A 19,360-nucleotide genomic window follows, 5' to 3' on the forward strand; every position below is an offset into this window, starting at 1 on the left:
TACAGTAAATATTATAGATGTTGTCTCTTATCGTTCATATCCTGGCTTTGATGTATAAATTATGACAGAAATTCACCTTTTTGTTCATTAGAATGAGATTTAAATTCTTAGTGTAACTTTACCAACTTTTTAGATGCTGTAACAGGTTTTAATGGGTTTTAGACACTCCCCGTTAGTAAGAATTATGGCAGCAAATGTCTCTGCTGCTTAAAAGGGTCACGTCTCTCCAGTTTAAATCATCTTCATTTCTTGCTGTTGGGCCAGCACAGCTCTAGCTAGGAGACTTATATGAGAGAGAGAAGCAGAGAGTTCCTTGCTACACTGAAATCGGTTGCTTGGTATTGTCAGGCCTGAAGGGAATGGTATTAATTCACAGTTATTTAGCACCAAACCAACAGATTAACTTTGCCTCTCTTCCCCATCATGTCTTTCTTTGTATTTTGGGAAAGCACGTACATTCCGGTGATCTAAATTTCTTGTTATTTCCTGTAAATTCAGCTCACTGGTTTTAGTTGTTTACATTAGGAGGGAATTGAATTAAATGTCTTGCTTCACATGAAGTTTTAGCTATGTATGTGAAGTCTGCTTAAGATGGCTCCACGTAACCACACAACATCTCGCTCCTGAAGGAACAGCGTATATTCAGGGAGTTGTGAATGATTTTGAAATAGTATTTATATTCTTTTTAGTGGCTCAAGGTTGCTTTTGGTATGCATCTTCATTAACTGATGGAGGAGGTATTGTTGATTTTATGGTATTATTACTCCCCTGTCCCAGTGCTCAAAGTGAATTTTTCACACCATTTTCATCTATTTCAAACTCTCTAACTTTTAAGGCGTCCTAAAAGGATTGTCAAAAAAGTTAGACTTGCATATGAACATTCTTACTTGCTGTAGCGTTGCAACTAAAAATCTTGTCTAAGAGTAGAGACAGCAGTTTTATCTTGTTTGTTTGTTTGTTTTCTTGGTCCTTCACTTAAAATAATTTTTCCTCTTTATTTGTGTGCACTTTTCACATAGCACTAGAGAGATAAGCGTATATTCAAATATAGTTCATACAATCATTGGAAAAAGCACTGCAACTCTGGGTATGAGAAGTTACCAAGTACTTTTAAAGTCTTTTGTTGTCTTTAATTTCAAACTTCAACAACCTTTTATTATATGACCACTTACATCCACGAAATTAAGAAAGTCGTGTTCTTGTGAAGGAGTTTTCTTCTCTTTCGTTCTCCCTTTTATATTAGATTGTTTCCTCACTCTCATGTTATTGCACTCACTTATATACTCGGTGGATTAAGTGATCATAGGAAGTTGAGTACTAGAACAGATGGCCATACAAGCCGTGAGTGCTATAGAGATATTAGCCTGAATGGTGTTTGATTGTTAGTTAGGTTGAAAGAAAGCTTTGTAAATTTTGATCTCTATCTCTAATTTTGCAGTAAAACCTGGTGTTCGGTACAGAGAACTGGGAAACATTATTCAGAAACATGCTCAAGCAAATGGATTTTCAGTGGTTCGGAGCTACTGCGGGCATGGAATCCATAAACTTTTCCACACAGCCCCTAACGTGCCACATTATGCCAGTGAGTATTCATTCCCTTTAGGTTGTCCTGTAAACAAGAAGTGGTTTGCAATGAATGCACCCAATTTACTACTTGCTTATATCCTAATAAAGTAGCATGTTGCCTGACAGCCATCACGTTAGCATTTTTGCACTTGTAAAAGAATTCTTTTCTGAACTCTGAACCCTAGCATGCTTTATAAACCTAAATAAGGTGAATACATTATATACTGAGACAGGCTCTGCCTACACTAATGGTTAGTGTTAGCTCTCATCTGTACTGAGAAACTGTGTGGTGTTTTTGCCTCAGTTCCCAACTAATACCATAGACATCTGCATCTGACTTGAATGGGCAAATATTTCTATCCTTAGATCTAAGCAAAAACTTACTGCCACTTTCCAATATAAAGGCTTTTTTTAATGATATAAACGGGTGTTGTGCCTGAATCTAGATCCTGTTACATTTTGATTTTCTTCATCTGAGTGTTGTGCTCTGATGTTCCAGGAAGCTTCTTTGCAGTGTGGTGCAGAGGAGGAATGACCCTTCCCCCAGCAGGTTCTCAGCTTTAGTTTTTGGAAATGGCAATGTCCCTATGATACTTTTTGCTGTCAGGACTGAGAAACAGCATACACAGAGGCAAAGGAGAGAAGCTTAAGTGGCAGTGGACAACTAAGGATAGAAGCAGTACCACGAAGCAGTGAGAAACAGTTCACACCCACTTCAGCTGCAAAGCTCCCCTGATAGGATATTTATTTCCTCAGACCTGACAGATGCCTCCATCTTCCCATCTCCTAACAAGGTTTAACACAGGTTATAGTTATAGATTATAATCTAGCAATCCCTGATTTTTCATGTTGTCATTTCCCCGAGTTATTTTTTCTCAGAGAACAGAGGAAAATTTATTGATCACAGCATAGAAGGGTATCAATTTCTGGTATTTACTTTTTGTCACATAAAATGAAGAAAATCTGGATTCTCTGGAGATGGAGGGCATTTTATACCAATTAAAATGCAATCTGAGGAAAAGGAAATTTCTGTCTTTCCTGGCTATTGGGAGCTTTTAACTTTTTTTTTTTTTTTAATTGAGCCAAAGTATCTTTTCCCAGAAAGGCAGATGCTGGGTTTTTTTCTGGTATTTTAAAATACAGATTCACAGCAAAAACAAAGTGGAAGGACCTGAGGGGACTTAAAGCCTCTTGGAGGGGAAAAAAATGAAAGCTGCTGATTATTTCTGGTTTACTGTGAAAGGATTTTTAAAAGCAAAAAGCTCATTTTATGAGTCTTTAAATTATTTAACAAAATCATGAAAACTAAAGGGAATAAAGGACAAAGTCTGTTCAGATGCAGAAGACCGGAAACTTACATCTACGTGTTGAGAGCAAAAAATACCAGCAGATGATGGAGATAGAGGCAAGACCCTTTAAGTAAAAGAAAAAGGTTCTGGTTGCTGTTGTGTCAGCTTGATGTCTGCAATTTTTCAAGCACCTAGGTGATTTAGACAATTTAATAAATTTACACGGTTAGGGTAGACAGGGGGATGGGGAATCTGTATGTAAGAATTGGTGCAAATTGTCTACAGCAGCAAAGCAACTTGGAACTAACGGTTCTTGTGCAACCCTGGAGTTTGTTCCAGCTCTTACATGCTAGGCTGAGTCACATCTAAGCTGCACTGCCATTCAAGGTGAAACAGGGCAGAGGGAACGGGCTGAAGCCTTTCTTCAGTCAGACTACGCTCCTAGAGACGTGCTGTGCATCAGTTCGTGTGCCTCCACATAAACATTTTTGGTGTATATAACATCAGAAAGTTCCAGTATTCTTGTCCTGGATGCCTTGAAATTCTCTGCCTTTTTATGTTAGCTAAAGAAATATGACATTATCACCCTGGCACTACTATGACCCCATTACTCAGAGTAATCAGGAGGGCAATGTGTCTTTCATAAATGGAATCACGGGATTACTTAACCACAATCATATTTTGACAATTTATCGGAGCTAATGGTTCGGTGGAAACAAATTAAGATGTTTCAAGCCTTCTCTGAATATCTTAAGTGCTGCTTCTTGTTATTGATTTTTTTTTTTTTAATTATGTTTTTCATCACAGAAGTCTGCAGAAATTCCTGTATTACATTTGTTTGGTGTTTTTATAGAACTGGAGTTGAACTCCATTTGCTTGAGAGAAAGACAGCAATTAATTTTAAGATCTTTGAGTAAATATTGCAGTGTTGGAGGAGGGGGAGAGGGGGAGAACTAAGGGAAATCTTAATGTAGAATTAAAAATAGGCAAGTGAACAGGTCATCTCTGAAGTGCTTTTCCAACTTCACAATATGCCTGTATTCTTTTAGGACAAGGATTCATTCATTTACTAAGATGGGATCACTTTTTCTAACTCGAGTGTTTATTTTATTGCAGAAAATAAGGCAGTTGGAGTCATGAAGCCAGGTCATGTATTTACAATTGAACCAATGATCTGTGAAGGTGAGCAATTTAACAATAGAGTAAAATGGTTATTCTTGCTTAATACTAAATAGTGATGGAATAGGCTGCTGATTCTCTTCTGTACAGTTGATAGATTTTTTCATTTCTCTCTGGGGAACTGATATCTGTTACTTAAAAGCAGTCAAAATCATCATTTATGTTTTTAGGTGGTTGGCAAGATGAAACATGGCCTGATGGTTGGACTGCAGTAACAAGAGATGGCAAGCGATCTGCCCAGTTTGAACACACACTTCTGGTCACCGATACAGGCTGTGAGATCTTGACCCGGCGGCTGGATAGTATTCGTCCCCATTTCATGTCTCAGTGATAGTCTAGACTGAGCAGGTGGATCTGAACGATACATATATCTATTTTTTTTTTTTTGTCTCTGTACTATGCATTTTTTTAAGAGTACAGAATAGAGAGATTTCATCATTTACTTTGTTCTCAGTGATTGTAGATAAGAGGAATATCTTGAAGAACCTGACCCAGTGTCTGGAAAAGCAGAGAAGTATTTAAAGAATTTCCTGCTTTCCTCCTACCTACGACACTCATATGCTATATTTTTCTTTTTTTCTTCAATTATCTCCTTAGCACCTTTCTTCCAATTAGTCCCACAATTGCTTCTGTTGCTGACATATTAGCTAGAAAAGTGTGGGCAACCTTTCCCACTGGGACTTGATATTTTGGGATCCAGGTTTTTTTCACCACTTCAGTGTGCCCTGTTGCTCTTGGTATGTGAGTGGCACCTGAGATTTTAAGCATTTCTAGTTCCAAAGACTTGCTCCTGCTTCTGCAGATACTGTTGTTCTAACGGGCTGGGCCTTGTTTGGTTATCAGTTGAAAAGGGGGCAGGAGGGAGAAAGACATGCATGTTGCCACAAAGAGGCTACTCTTACCTTTAACTCTGTTCCTATCTCTCTGGTGATGGCCTCTGTGGTGGTTGTGACTGTAGGTGACACTCTGTTAATGGCAGGACTTGTTTCTCTTGCTGGAGATTTGATAGTATGGGCTTCCTACAGGGAAAATTAATAAATTCTGTCCTATATGCAGCTCCCTGGAATAAGCTGCTTCTCAGTGAAGCAGTACTTGCAGGCCATCTCCTGCTCCAAAAGCTTGGTGAGCTGACATATGAGGCTTGCCCAGGTAAGGGAATGAAAGAAGAACCAAAAAGATCCTGTGATTCACGGGATCCCTGCGTGTGTTAACTGTGGGGCATTTTTAAAGGTACTTCCACAGTAGCTGTGGGGGGATTGGATTTGCAAGACTTAGTGAAATGAGTACATGTCTGAAAAGAAGTCTGCGTGTGAGAAAATGAAACACCTTCAACGCTGTATTCCTTTTTTTTTGGCAATTTTTAAACAGGTCATTTCTCCTTCCTCCCCCCAGTTAAGTGAGTTTCATGCTTTTGGAAAGTCTTAGCCAGGCAGCTATAAAAAACTGATCTTTTTTCCTCAGACTGTGTACAGTGAGCAATGTTAGTATAATATACCCCTTTATTTTCTCTTAATGGGTCATGATGAGCTGGAAACTGTCATGTTAAGGAGTGTGGATTGATTAGGCCTCTCTTCTCTCTACCCTTTATTTTCCCATGCCCGTTTCCATCATCTTTGGTGTCTCTGCTGAGGGAATTTATTTTTTTCTTCTAAATTGTAATGAGAAATTTTTCAGGCCCCATTGCAGACTTCAGTCTTACACCACTGTAATGCAAGAAATAGTTAAACCAATGCAGACATTAAATCATACAATCATGGACATAAAATACACCTTTTACAAGGTGTCTGGTGAGTTTCTTACCACATTAGACCCAAGCAGATGAGGTGCTGCAATACCCTTGGCTCCCTTTGGCACTGCAGAATTTAGGTGGGGGGAAGGGGTTAGTGCCTCATAGAACTGGACTCATGTTCTACCAAATACCAAATTTGCCAGAAAATGTCTTCTCTGCCCTGAGTGCCTCAGACCTCTGTTGCTCTAAGAGTATCATTGCAATGTTCTCATTACCTTTATTAATATTGTTTTTAATTATGCAGTAAAGTGACCTGAAATGATGCATATAGAGCGTGTGTGTGTGTGTATGCGTGTGTGTGGATAGATTTTAAAAAAACAGACTGTAGTACCTGAGTAGAATTGCCTGTGTTGAATGCGATGTAACGTATTGAGGAGATGACTGTCCTGGAGGTTTGCCCACCATATCATTCACTTGAATGGTTACAACGGTCTTGCCTTTTCTATATGTGTGTGTATGATGGGGGTGGAGGGATTCATTTTTGGTCTACGAAATAAAACTTGCAGCTGCTTTTAACAGAAATAACTTTTTTTTTTTTTGGTGGTCCAAAACCAGATGGTATTCTCAATTGTATCCTGGTTTGCCTGCACTAGTGCAAGCCCTACTGCTAGATGCATGCAACCAGTTAAAAACCAGCCCTAAACCTTCACATGTGCTACTTGAATACCTCTTTATCATTGCACCAGTACAACCAAATGTAATCCTGCATGTTTTTGGTATAGGTAATCTACGATGCTATGTACTGCTGCCTATAAATTTGAAATCAGAGCATAAAAACTGCTTATACTGACTTCATACTACTAGTTATTTTAATCAAGTGGAAGGCTTAGTCAGCATCTACACCGGTTTTTTTCAATGTGAGGTAGCATATCAGCCTGGAGAACAAAACTTTATTGATAAAAATATTGTGAAAGGCTGTTTTTTCACCTATCTAGCTGTAACTTTGCTTGAACATGACATATTAGACTGTGCTGGCTGGATTTGGGAAATCGCCTATTTTTGTTTCTTACAGAAGTTGCTATCCACTTAAAAAACAAACAAAAAAAACCCCAAAACAGTCTGAAAACTGCTACATAATGGCTAGGACATCAATTCTTTGGGTTGGGAAGAAGCTGTAAGTCTTTGACCCGAGTGCTCTGGTATCACTAAATGTCTTTGTTGACCCACCCTGGTATTACAAGACTTGCCTTCCACAAACACTCTAGGGTACAGTAATAATGTAATGCAGACAACATGAGTGTACAGTCTTGATCTAGACAGTGCAGCTAGAGGAATAACTGTTACAGTGTAAATACTTAAACTCTATTAGATCCCCTTGGGGGCTAGTTTTCCTAAGACATTGAGCTAATGTTCTATTGATACCATCTTGTAGCTATTGAGTAATCTTCGCTGGAAGAGCCTGATAGCAGCTTTTCTGCTGAATTCTCCAATGTTCAGCTAGCATTTCTGGTGCAACAGAGTACTGAGAATCACTTCACTGCTGTGGTGGAGGGCTCAATTTCCTGGTACAAATTCATTTATTTCTTCTGGATGCTCAAAATTGAATTCTTATAACCTTCACAGGAGTTAAAGTTGTTCAGAAATCGTAAGAAATGCAGCTACCTCAACTATTTTTAGAATGCTCTAGGGATTTTTATCTATGTAATTGTCCCAGTTGTATAGCAGTGTCTTGGGGCAAGGTAGTTGTTAGTGGCAAGAGGGAATTTCTAATACGAATAACTATTTGCAATCAGAGTTCTCTAGAACAGTTGTTTTGACAAGGGTCCCCTAAACCCTGAAACTTCTCTCTTAATCAGAGTCCTTGATTCACTGAAAAGCACTGACTTTTTATGTATATAACTTTTCTTTAACTGGGTAGCCTTTCTGCCTCTGCTTTGCAGTCTGATTTTTCTGGACCTGTGTCACTGCTTCCAGGTTTCAATTCAAAGGAATTTTATCTAGGCAGATCACTTCAACTATAGTTAAGAAAAATCCTCCAACTCCAAAATTAAGACTTAACCTCTCCTCTAACAAACAAACACATCCCACAACACCCTGAGGTCTTTATCACACAATGCTTTTTATGGTTATTCCCCTGTATCTCTTGAGAGCAGACCGTTGCTTTAATAGTAACATTCCCTGCTTCAAGGGCACAATTGTTTCTGACTAACTCGAGGTAACAATCCTGCACTGGTTTTGCAGTGTTGGCTGCAAAGCCTGCTTCGATGGCCAATAAGTTTAAGGAAATGGCAAAACTGTGCTACTGAAGTCTTGGAGGACAGTGCTAGGGCAAGTGACTAGAGTAGTCTATGCTATTATCTTTAGTAGAGGCCTGTCTACAGCTACTGTGAGCCAAAGAGGAAATAAGGTTGATATGGATTTCCTGAGTAAACATGGGTACACCTGGACACTTAGGTCATCTATCCAGTCACACTATGCTCTACAGTTGGCTTCAAGGTAGAGCTGGATGGTACATCTTTTGTAGTCTTAGAACAGCCTCAGAAGCTTGGCAGCTGTTGGAATTTCTCACCACTCTCAGTACAGTTACAGCACATCAGCACTGCTTCTCAACCCAGCTGTGCTTAGCAAGCTCCCTGGTGTAATGAATCCCGCATCATTTGCTACTGACTCTGAAGAAAGCTCTTCCTCTGTCATGTATACACTTACTGTAAAAAAAAAAAATCACTAAAGAGCAAGACACAGCAATCATAGTCACAGTCTTAATGCTCAATAATTCCAACCAACACTGTGTTTAGAAATAAGGTTTTATTAAGTAGATTGAGTTAGGCACTATTGAACTTGAAGTACAGAAATAGAAGTTCCACAATCAGTGCTAATTATATAATGCTATTCCGTGGTTACTGATTTTTTTTGTTGTTTAATATTCAGAATGCTCACCCTAAAATACATTGTCATCTTAGTCCCAGTGAGTCTTTATTTGCTTGATTCTACCCTCTATCAGAAATTCCATTATAAAAAGACAGTTACCATGTTGCTGGCCAACTGGAAAGTCCACATTTGGCTCTAAAGCTTTAGGACGGTTCGAATGCTTGAAAAGAAAAAGGAAAAAAAAAAAAAGTTACCCATAGGTCCATTTCCCCCCCTTCTCACTCCTCCCTTTCATTGCTGAGACATACTTTAACTTAATTCTTACAATAGAGAGAAGTTATGCTTAGGTCTATATTTACTAAAAATTCTGGATAAAAATGGGTTAGTAATGCTTGTTATCTTTGTTTTTTATAGTCTTTCCTCCAATAACATATATTCAGAATGGAAGCTTTTTCAAACTATGTGAGTATCAGTTTTCAGTAGCTAGCCAAGAATATTAATCAGGAACATCAGTATTTACAGGCATTCCCTCTTTTGGCTGCTTGGAGAATTTTAACTAACTTTTACTATTAGTTTCATAGGATATGCTCATTCAGGAATGAAGTATTGCAGTGATCCAGAGTTTGTAACTAGGAAATGGGATCAATGGCTGGATGAAATTTGTATAGATGCAGTGTTTCCAGTTGTAAAAAGTACAGATGTAGTTACTGTTAACTGACTTGTCCAAAATAGCAATGTGAGAGATAAAGCAAATTAAGTTATTACTTTCTCAAAAGTTATATACAATACATCAATATGGATTGAGATCAAATACAAAGACCAAGCTGGTTTCTTGAGGTAATGCTGGCAACTTTTTATCCATCTGCAGATGAACCTAAATATGGATAAACAGTTGCCTGCATTAGTGCAAATACGCAGGAAAATATTATCTTTTTTTTTTACTAGACTATCTCTCTAATTTTTCTTCTTGTTCATCTGCTGATTAATTCCCTTCATTCAAAACATGATCTACAAAAGTATGTGACCTAGTCTGCTAAATCAGCTGGTTTCTACTCTTAGAGCTACCAGTGTCTATCTCATTAAGAGTCACTGAATTTCCAACAAATTACAAAGCATCTCATTAAAACTCTCATTTAAGAGAGGCCTGCTCTTGAAATGACACAGAAGGACAAGCTTTAACACACCTCAGGCTGAAACTGTCTAATCCTTTCCTCTTTTCTGGGTTAGATTTTTAACCTGCAAATACAAGTTCTGCCACACTATCCCTGTGCTGGTCCTCATTTTCCCTCAAGCACATCCATGCCCTTATCTGGGCTTTACAAGCGTCACCCAATATATCCCTCTGATAAGAACACCCTACTTTGCACTGGTTTTGCAGGTTGATCACTACTTGCAAAATACACTGCTGTAAGGGCAGCAAGGCTCATCACACATCCAGCAGGTTTTTTTACCAGCAAGTAGGGTCACTTTAATATGCAGTGGACCTCATTAGGAAGTTGAATCAGCTGTGGCTTAAGTCTGCAGTATGAACAGTCCAAAATGTCATTTATCTTAATAGGGGGAGAAACTGCTGTATGTTAAGAAGTAAAACCCATCATATGGATGTTCTACTCCAATTCAACTAGAGAAGAAAATACTATAAAAAAACAGCATAGTGAAAGATCATTTTAAGTGAGTGATTGTGCTGGTAATCTATCCTAACTAGTTTGAAAAATATACTGAAATCCACTATTTAATTGAAATAGACTAACAGCTTAGTGACTTGTAAAAATGTATTAATGTGAACTCCCCCTTCAGTCTCTTTATATTTCTTTTTCTGAGAAAGAATGTTTTAGCAAAGTTGGAAGCCTAAGACTGACTTGTCCCCTTTGTCACCTTTCCATACTTGTGTATTTGCCTTATATGTTGTTGCTTGCTTTTTACTCTCTGCCTGGTTTGGCACATGCCTAGAAACTCAGAGAAAGTGTATTTGTTTATCTCAGAATTAATGTGCATGGTATCCATGAGCCTTTATCCTCCCTGTTTAAAACATGACAGTGGGCAGGGAACCCGTATTTTGACAGTGTCTCGTCAAGAAAGGTCTTCTACAGCTTTCAGTATTATGAACATTACCTCTTTCCTGTATGCATCAGCTCAAAAGCCTCATTAATTTTGTCAAAAGGCAGGGTGTGAGTCACAAACTCATCAACCTTGATCTTTTTGGACATGTAGTCAGTCACCAGTTTCGGTACACTGTCTACACTCTTCCAGCCTGAAAGACAGAAAGCATGCATTTGTTTGTGCTCTTTTCACTCACCTCGGAAAACAGAGAAAAAAAAAATACAACCCTTAAACGGGCACTTGGGTGATAAATACAAAAAGGAACGGAGATCAGTAACATGTTTGTCACTCCTGCTCGAGGTAGGCACCGAGTAAAGGAATGCAAGAGGACAACTAGGTCTAGCAAGAGCACACATTATCCAAGCACGTAAGTGCACTAACCTTTCACTAGGTATTTTAGAGTTCAACATAATGACAGCCCTCATTCAAGAAAACCATGCATGAGGCATCTCTATCAGGTCCTCTATGGCTCTTTACAACCCAGCTACATTTTGTTTTACTTGGAAAAAGGGTGGTGTAATGCCATCAATTTTGGATACCTCTACAAACTTCAGCAATTGCTGAATCCCCAAGCTATCGGTAGCTGTAACAGTCTCAACGTGCCTTTGGTTTGACAGCAGAAGATGTGTATCAAGCACTTGTTGCTTTTTACTTTAAAGCTCTTCATAGCACATTCCTATGTTAGCCCCACAGTTTGTTTGGTGATTAAGCAACACAGACGTGTTTATGTGAATCCCATCTCCCCAAAGACTAGGTTCTTTCACTGGATCAAACTGAACCAAACCTTCACTTGGTGATAAAGCAATCCCTCTATACCATCCCTTTAGAAATTAATAGCATATAGTTATATTCTCTCTTCCAAGTATGTGAGATATCACACCAATGTGTTTATTTGTAGCCTGTCTGTAGGAATTTTAGAAGTCTTTATCTTAGAAGTCAAGACAGCATTTACAAATAGCCTGTCAGTAGTACATTTCTTGCACTAGCAAAAGCAAGGCAGTGTGTTCTTCCCAGCTTTAACCCACAGTAAATTATTTTTATCCCCATAACAAAAGAGAGTTACCTCCAAATGCGGTCCCTTTCCATGTCCGCCCAGTTACTAGCTGGAATGGCCGTGTGGAGATCTCCTGACCAGCAGCAGCTACTCCGACTATCACACTGACTCCCCAGCCTTTGTGGCAGGCTTCCAAGGCAGCCCTCTTCACAGATGGATAGGACAAAGCAGAGCCTTTATTGCTAATGTTTATGCTGCCTAGATTGGCACAGGTTGCACTTCCTTTCCCCCAGTTAATGAATCATTTAAATTAGTATTTAAGGAACAATAAACACACTGAAAATTACATCAAATTTTTCATTGGTTCAGGCTCCTTATACCATTAAAAGATTCACTTTGCTCTTTTTATATCCCATCTGGCTTCCAGAAAAGTCACTCTGAACTCCCACTAGGAGTTGGGATAAACTGTAATCAGAGACAATGTAGACCATGTTACTGACAGTTAGGAATGCTGTTTTAATTACTTTTTGAAGGTTAAATTAATTATTTGAGGAATTTGGGAAGTACTGAGTGGTCCTTGAGGTCTTACTGTTCATTGCACAGTATGTTGTGTTAAGCGCTTCAACTGTCAACATATGAAAACTCAAGATTTCAAAGAACTCCCATTAAGGAAAAAAGTTTGTAAATCCTACGTGCCATTTTCAACTTTAGTAACATCTTCCTTCGTTAGGACTGGATGTAAATTGGCCTTCTTAGTCACAGCAGTTATCATTACTATTTTAAAAGTAAATAAATTAGTTTGGCATGCTTTCTGTAACAAGAAAGCAGCTAGTTTTGCTATTTAACTAAACGACTAAGTGGCAGCTAGCTCTCCCCTCCCTTTACGTAGTACCCTTATGCAAACACTCACCATGACTCCAACGTTACCAATGCACTCAAATGAGTAGTCTACACCCCCGTCAGTCATCTCAACCAGCACCTCCTGTATGGGCTTCTTGCAGTCTTGAGGGCTAATGCACTCAGTAGCTCCAAACTCTTTGGCTTTGGCGTACTTATCCTTGTTAAGATCAATGCCAATGATCCGGGACGCTCCTGCTATTTTACAGCCCATAATAACTGCCAACCCAACTCCTCCTAAACCAAAGACAGCACATGTAGAACCAGGTTCCACCTAGGAATAAGAAAAGAGTCATGAGCAACACAGAGAAAATTCCTTCTTGCACATCGGTGGGAAACATAGGTTAAGAAGTCTGTAATGAAGGAAACATGGAAGCAAGTATATATGGCTACAACACTTTATCACTTAGATAAGGGAAACTATACAGAACCTTCAATCAAAAGCTCTTTAGGTACTAAGCTTTTCTTTTTGCCCAAAGATTTGACTCCCATAACCTATCCGAGACTCATGCCCACTCATCTACCAGCTCGGTCTCACTTTGAGCTTCAAACTAACAGAATGACTTGCAGCAAGATTAAGATGAACTGGAAAAGTGATTTATATGTAGCTGGTATCAAAAAGGATGCAGAACCTTCTACCTGGATTTCCTCTAACCGGCATCAGGTTCTTCTAACCTTATCTGGCCTTTATGGAGAAGCTAAACTTTCCCAGTTGAAGAAGAAACAGAAATTTGGTCATCATGTTTACAGTCCTAATCTAGTCCCTAAGCTATGGATGGAACAAACGCTTGGGGGCGGAAGGGGGGAGCGAGCAGCTGCGTGGTGCTCAGTTGCCCTCAGAGTTCAAACCATGACAGGCTCAGATACAGTTACAGATAAAAGCCAGAGGCAACCAGAAACTTTACCTTAGCAGTGTTAACAGCAGCCCCATAGCCAGTAGAGATGCCGCAACCCAGCAGGCACACTTTATCAAGAGGTGCTGCAGCATCTATTTTGGCCACTGAGATATCAGCCACGACAGTATACTCGGAGAAGGTGCTAGTTCCCATGAAGTGGTAAATCTGCTTTCCTTTGCAGGTGAATCTGCTGGTACCATCAGGCATGAGTCCTTTCCCTTGAGTAATTCTTAAGGCAAAGGCAGGAAATTTCAGTCAGTCTTAAGCAGTAAATACTCTCACCAGACAGAATCTGTTAAGTAGCAGAGATGCAGCTGCATATTTGCACTGTTACTTTTTAATCATTCCAATAAACCCAGGAGTTCACAGGAATTAGGTGCTAAAACTCCATGCTGTTAATTCCTCCATGGAAGCACTGAGATAAATGGAATTTATCAACATGTACAACTTGTTAGCAACCAACGCTAACAACTTGTGCCAGGGTACCACACACCCACCTTCACCTCCTTCCGTACACCTCCCTTGAATAGCACCTGTCAATTATAATTGTCACTGGGGTTTTTGTTTGGGCTTGGGAGGCTCTTTTTTTTTTTCAGAATGGGAGCTGGAAACTTAGCGAGGAAGCAGGTGTTAAGGAAAAAGTTTTCTGTATAATTCTGTACCACTTGACAGCTTTGGTGTTCACTCCCAAGAGTTAAATTCCCTGCAGTCCTTCCCTTAAGTATGGATTAAATACGGAGTCGGAGCGTTTATGTTTTCAAAGCTGTGGATGCAAGCTAGCAGTTTACACCTTCACATACATGAAAACAGATTAACAGATGTCTTTAAGGACAAAAAATAAAAGAAATTTTAAGGAAGAATGGAAAATAGTGCATCAAGAGATTTATTCTTCAAAGGTAACTCGTGACAATTACTTTTGATAACTAGAACAAGTATACATTGAACAAATACTATACTGTGTGTCAAAATAAAAAGCATACAGACCTTATCTTCTGGCACAGGTTTGTTTTAGGATTCTTACAGAACTTGCACTCTCCACACTGGGGGATGTACAGAGGGATAACAGTGTCCCCTGTGAAAAAATATTCTGTGGCTAGTTATCAAGTCAAGCAAGGCATTAGGAAAAAAATGAAGTTACTCAATTTTCATGGCTTTTATGCGAGCTCGTGTTCACTTAAAACCTTATTTGTGTATTAAAAACCGTAGCATTGTTTATAGAGGATGCTAGATAAAACACTTTTCTCTCTCTGAGCAGAGAGCCAGTCAGAAGTTAACCATTCCAGAACAAATAGAAATGTTACTGTAAAACAAAACAACTCCAAATCAACAGTGACCAACATGATTAAACATTTTTAAGCGCTTTAATTAAACCAAGAGGTAACAAGCATCATTTGAAAAAAGACCTCTTTAACTATATTGGTCCAATTTCAAGTTAGAAATTGGTATGCTGGGCTCTTGGAAGCATTAAACCAAGAGCATATGGAATAAATCAGTGCTGTATCTCACTGACATGAGAAATCTACACAGGCATACACCCCAGAACAAGACATTATATTAACTCCTGCAATATAGCATTTCTGTGGCCCAATTTGACAGCTGAACTTGTAGTAAAGCAACACTTTTAACAAAAACAGAAAATGTGTATTTTCTTACCCGGCTTTACTTTTGTTACTCCTTCCCCAACACTCTCAACAATTCCCGCTCCTTCGTGACCCAAGATCACAGGGAAACATCCTTCTGGATCAGCACCGCTCAAAGTATAGGCATCAGTGTGACAGACAGCAGTGGCAACTATCTGTGAAGAAATATATAATCTGAGGCACCCTGAAGAACAGAATAGTAGCACAGATGTAAATATTTCCCTTTGGTCAGAAATTCAGAACAACTGCCAGGACAAATTTGCCAATCCTGGCAGCATTTGTGATATGGCCAATATGGTTTCAATTCCTGGCAAGGCACAGGAGCGCCAAGGCAAGGCACTTTTTCTTACTCTGAAAAAGTAAAATCATGATAGTACATCTTTTCTCACCTCCATCTACTGAATTCTGCCATTGAAATGGGTAGATGATGACATCTGGTTTCCTAAAGCTAGAAATCAGTACGCCAAGTCATCTTAAAGTAGGTTGGCATCTCAGATTTGAAATAAGTTATTCTCTCAAAGGTAAAATGACCAGAGAGACCACACAGAACTCTCAGTACTGTATGAATCCAGTTTAAGTCTTAAGCACCATTCAGAAACCCCTTCTACAGACAGATTTCACCTTAATGTATACTTTTTGGCAGAGACGGGCTACTGGAAAGTTTTGATCAAATCAGAAACTTGGGTATGAGGAATCGAAGAGATCAATCACAGCTCAGCAGCCAGTAGTTTATGGCCTGACTGAAGTAAAATCCAGCATCTTGCACAGCTGCAGCAGGTCACAAGCTGCTGCCCTTCAAGTAAGATCATGGTGTTCCTAGCTCAGATGTTTTGTGGGAGCTTAGTCTGTAACAATTGGAATTGATCCCCAAGACCAGCCATAATGCTTATAGCAGACTGTGAAGTGAGTGAGACCAGTACAAATTAAGATTGTTTTTCATAAACAGAAAATCTAAATACCATAATTTTCTTTTTTGTAAAGCCAGCTGGGACACTAATGAACTAATGCTATCCATTCAACATTTCTTCTGTTGGTAAACAAACTGTTCAGCTTTAATAGTTAGTCTTCCAAAACACAGTGCATACAACTAACAGTTGATTTAATTACCTTGATACGAACTTCATGAGCTTTTGGTGAAGCAACCTCCACCTCCTCAAGAGACAGAGGTTTACCTGCCTCCCAGGCAACAGCAGCCTTACATTTAATAACCTAAAAGACAACAAAAGAAGAGGACATCATTTGTATGGTTCATTTAAAATAATTCTTGTTCAGCCAAGTGAGAAAATGAGAGAAACACTACTGGCTTTTGGAAAGAATCCCAGATCTGAAATTCATAATTTCAAAACAAAGCTTTAATTGCCCTACATTTGCTTTCAGGAAGATAAATAATCACGAGTAAACAAAGATCTGAAATATGGATCTGTCATGATTCTCTTATTGAGCTATATTCGTCATTCTCTTATCAAGCAAAAAAACGTAACAAACCCAGGAGTGCTTAGGAGATATTAATAAATATAAATAATATTAATAAAATGCATAATAAAAATGGTGGTTCCAAATAAGAGACTGGCATTCATTTAAGATGTATGCCTTGAGCACAGAGTGTCTGAAGTTAAAAAAATAAAAAAGTTAAAAAATTCAGAAAGCGAACTGGAAGTCACATAATGGTCTGAGACCCACATCACGAGTGAATTTCTTGTTCCTTATCAGGATGGCTTCTGAGTAAGATTTTGGCAAGGAGATGTGTGTGCATGCAGCTGATATGCAAAGCCCTTCAGTGATGCATAGGGACCAGAGAGATTTTTCTATATGGTTACTACTGACGAGATGGTGTGCACTAGCACTTCTGCAGAGCCTGTGTGGATTACTGTTAGCAAGCCTTCATTCACTGCGCTCAGCACCATGCCAAATCCTGCTCTGCAATCACACCTGTACATCCCAGGAAGCTTTTCATGCCAGGTGGTTCAGAGCCTGGATGAAAGAGCACGATCTGTAAACTAAATCCTATCAACAGGTATATATGCACAACTGACTGAGGAAATCAGCAGGCATTGTAGCCATACAATCCAGAGCAGCTTCAGGTGCTACAAGGGTAAGCATCTGGAGTATCCTTAGATACCAGTTTTACAAAGCATGACTCCAGATCTATCCTTCAGGGTAAAACAGGCAGGGTATCAAATAATCTGTATGTTGCTTTCTGACAGACACAACATCTTTCAGCAAACACGATATGCAATACCTTCCTGCAGGACACATAGACGAGTTGTGAAATCAAATTCAAGACCTTATCTACATAAAACCTGGCAAGGAATACCTCTGCAGACCTGATTACTTTGGAACAGATGCCTTTGCAATCTACTCCTGAATAGCATCCATGTATTTTGGCGTAATTCAGTTATACCAAGAGACTTGCACTGATTTTATTGCATGCAAACAAGGTCTAAGCCGTTGTTACAAACAGCTGGAAATATGAAGCATTTCATAGCATGCACTATAAGCCAATATAAGAAAATTACATTCTGTGTGTTCAGACTAGCTGTGTTGCTCCCGTGGAATCACTGAAAGGGGATGAATGCAAATTCCCAAGATCAGACATACAGTCATCCAGCCTTTCTGAAATTTCACTGCCTGGAAGAAATAACAGCACCAAGACCACTCATTGTGCTTGCCAGGTCTGATTCATCACCTGCACGTACAGGAGAAAATTACGGGTAGCTTATGACTTTATGTAGTGTTTTTGTTGTACAATTAACAGTATCTGTCTTTGCCAAAATGAGTTAATACCCTCACTGTATCTGTAGTAGCAGAACTGCCGAGATTTACCTTGGTTTAAACTTGCTAAAATAAATACTGCCAAACCTAAAAGGCCCAAAGGTTTATAACAGAAATCAGGTACCCATTTCTACAGCCAGCAGGGGCCTGGATTGGACAGGAACACCCTTAACCTACAACTGTGAATTCCCCTTGCCCTGCTTTTTATTGCCAAAGTAGTATAAAAATGCACCAAATGTGAAGTAGTAAGTACCTGCGGAGTCACAGTATGGGCATTTGGTCATAATCTCTAAACATACCAAAGCTTTTGCCAAAAAAGCTAAATTCAAGGCACAAAGTGCAAGAGAAGCTATCATTCAGTAAATCATTTACCGGTTATCAATCCCTCCCTCATCTTCCCCTTGTGAAGTCACTTGTTATCGCACAGGAGACTGCATTCCTAAAATCTGGAATTCCACAATCTTAGTTAAGCACAGGGTTAAAGAGAAAATTAAAATCTCCTTGTGGGATAAATTCTGATCTTCCTAAAACTAACATTATACATCTGGAACCATATTTTGAAATAATGACTTCTGATCGAGAAGCTTTTAAAGGCGCTGACTTTTGAAATCATAGTGAGCTCATACAGCCATAAAGGCCCCTGGACTATTCAGAGTGGACATCAGAAAAGCCCCATCTTCTGACTTTTCGATATGCAAAGCTTTCTGCTGTTGCTTTGCTTTAAATCTTGAAGCCAACAACTGGGAAAAAAAACCCCAAACAAACAAACAAAAACAAAAAAACCCCAACTCCCAACTTCCACCAGTTCTTCATTTTCTCCGTTAATATATCAGCACAGGAACGCAACTGTTGAGCTGATCGTGCGCGCAGCTACAAGCGACTACTTCACTGAAGGCGAAACGGAGATCTTCAGCAGCGACAGAAACTGCCTCGTCCCCGCTGAACCCGCTGCAGGCCCGGACGCGCCGCCCCGCCCTTTCCCCCCACTGCGATTTTCGGTCAGGAGCACACAAACCAGCCAAGGCCCGGCCCGGCCCCGCAGGCCCCGCCGCGCACCCCACGCTCCCGCGGAACGCCCCCGCGCGCCGCCTCACCCCGCTCGCCATCGCGTGCCGAGCCCGCTGCCCGGCAGAAAGGGAAAGGGGAGGGAGCCCCCCCCCTCGCCCCGCCCCCTGCCGGCGCGCATGCGCACAGCGCCCCCTTCCTCCCCCTCCCGCCCCCCCAAGGGCGGTCGGCGCGAGGGTTGCGGCCGGTGAGGGGCGGCGCGCGGCGGGCTCCTTCCCTCACCTAGTTCCTCGCCGGGGTGGTAGGGCAGGAGGATCCTTAGGGGGTTACAAGCCCCTTGCAGCGTTTTTCTTCCCGCAAACCCCGGTACGGGCGGAGATGTGGCTGTTTCCTCACCGTGTCGCGTTGCGGGGTGGCTGGTTTTG

General features: G+C 40.1%; 2 protein-coding genes across 3 annotated transcripts in view; one reads left to right on the top strand and one right to left on the bottom strand.

Annotated features, from left to right (window-relative positions):
• METAP1 (methionyl aminopeptidase 1) overlaps positions 1-6,345 on the top strand; it is a 30,075-nt gene extending 23,730 nt beyond the window's left edge. For both annotated transcript variants that reach the window (XM_042808086.1, XM_042808087.1), the window contains exons 9-11: positions 1,439-1,582; positions 3,972-4,037; positions 4,205-6,345. In XM_042808086.1, coding sequence (XP_042664020.1) covers positions 1,439-1,582; positions 3,972-4,037; positions 4,205-4,365 — 371 coding nt within the window. In that variant the 3' untranslated portion in view covers positions 4,366-6,345. The remainder of the gene's footprint in view (positions 1-1,438; positions 1,583-3,971; positions 4,038-4,204) is intronic.
• A 2,204-nt stretch (positions 6,346-8,549) lies between these two features.
• Positions 8,550-19,107, bottom strand: LOC104368469 (alcohol dehydrogenase class-3). The gene is made up of 9 exons (XM_042808111.1): positions 19,025-19,107; positions 16,266-16,367; positions 15,172-15,313; positions 14,503-14,590; positions 13,528-13,747; positions 12,636-12,896; positions 11,795-11,930; positions 10,744-10,882; positions 8,550-8,851 (listed from the first exon to the last, which is right to left on the bottom strand). The coding sequence occupies exons 1-9, from the start codon at positions 19,034-19,036 to the stop codon at positions 8,827-8,829; spliced, it is 1,125 nt and encodes a 374-aa protein (XP_042664045.1). The 5' UTR covers positions 19,037-19,107; the 3' UTR covers positions 8,550-8,826.
• Positions 19,108-19,360: the final 253 nt, after the last annotated feature.

Source organism: Tyto alba, unplaced genomic scaffold (assembly GCF_018691265.1).
Source record: "Tyto alba isolate M040663 unplaced genomic scaffold, T.alba_DEE_v4.0 Super-Scaffold_6, whole genome shotgun sequence".
Taxonomy (NCBI): Eukaryota; Metazoa; Chordata; class Aves; order Strigiformes; family Tytonidae; genus Tyto; species Tyto alba.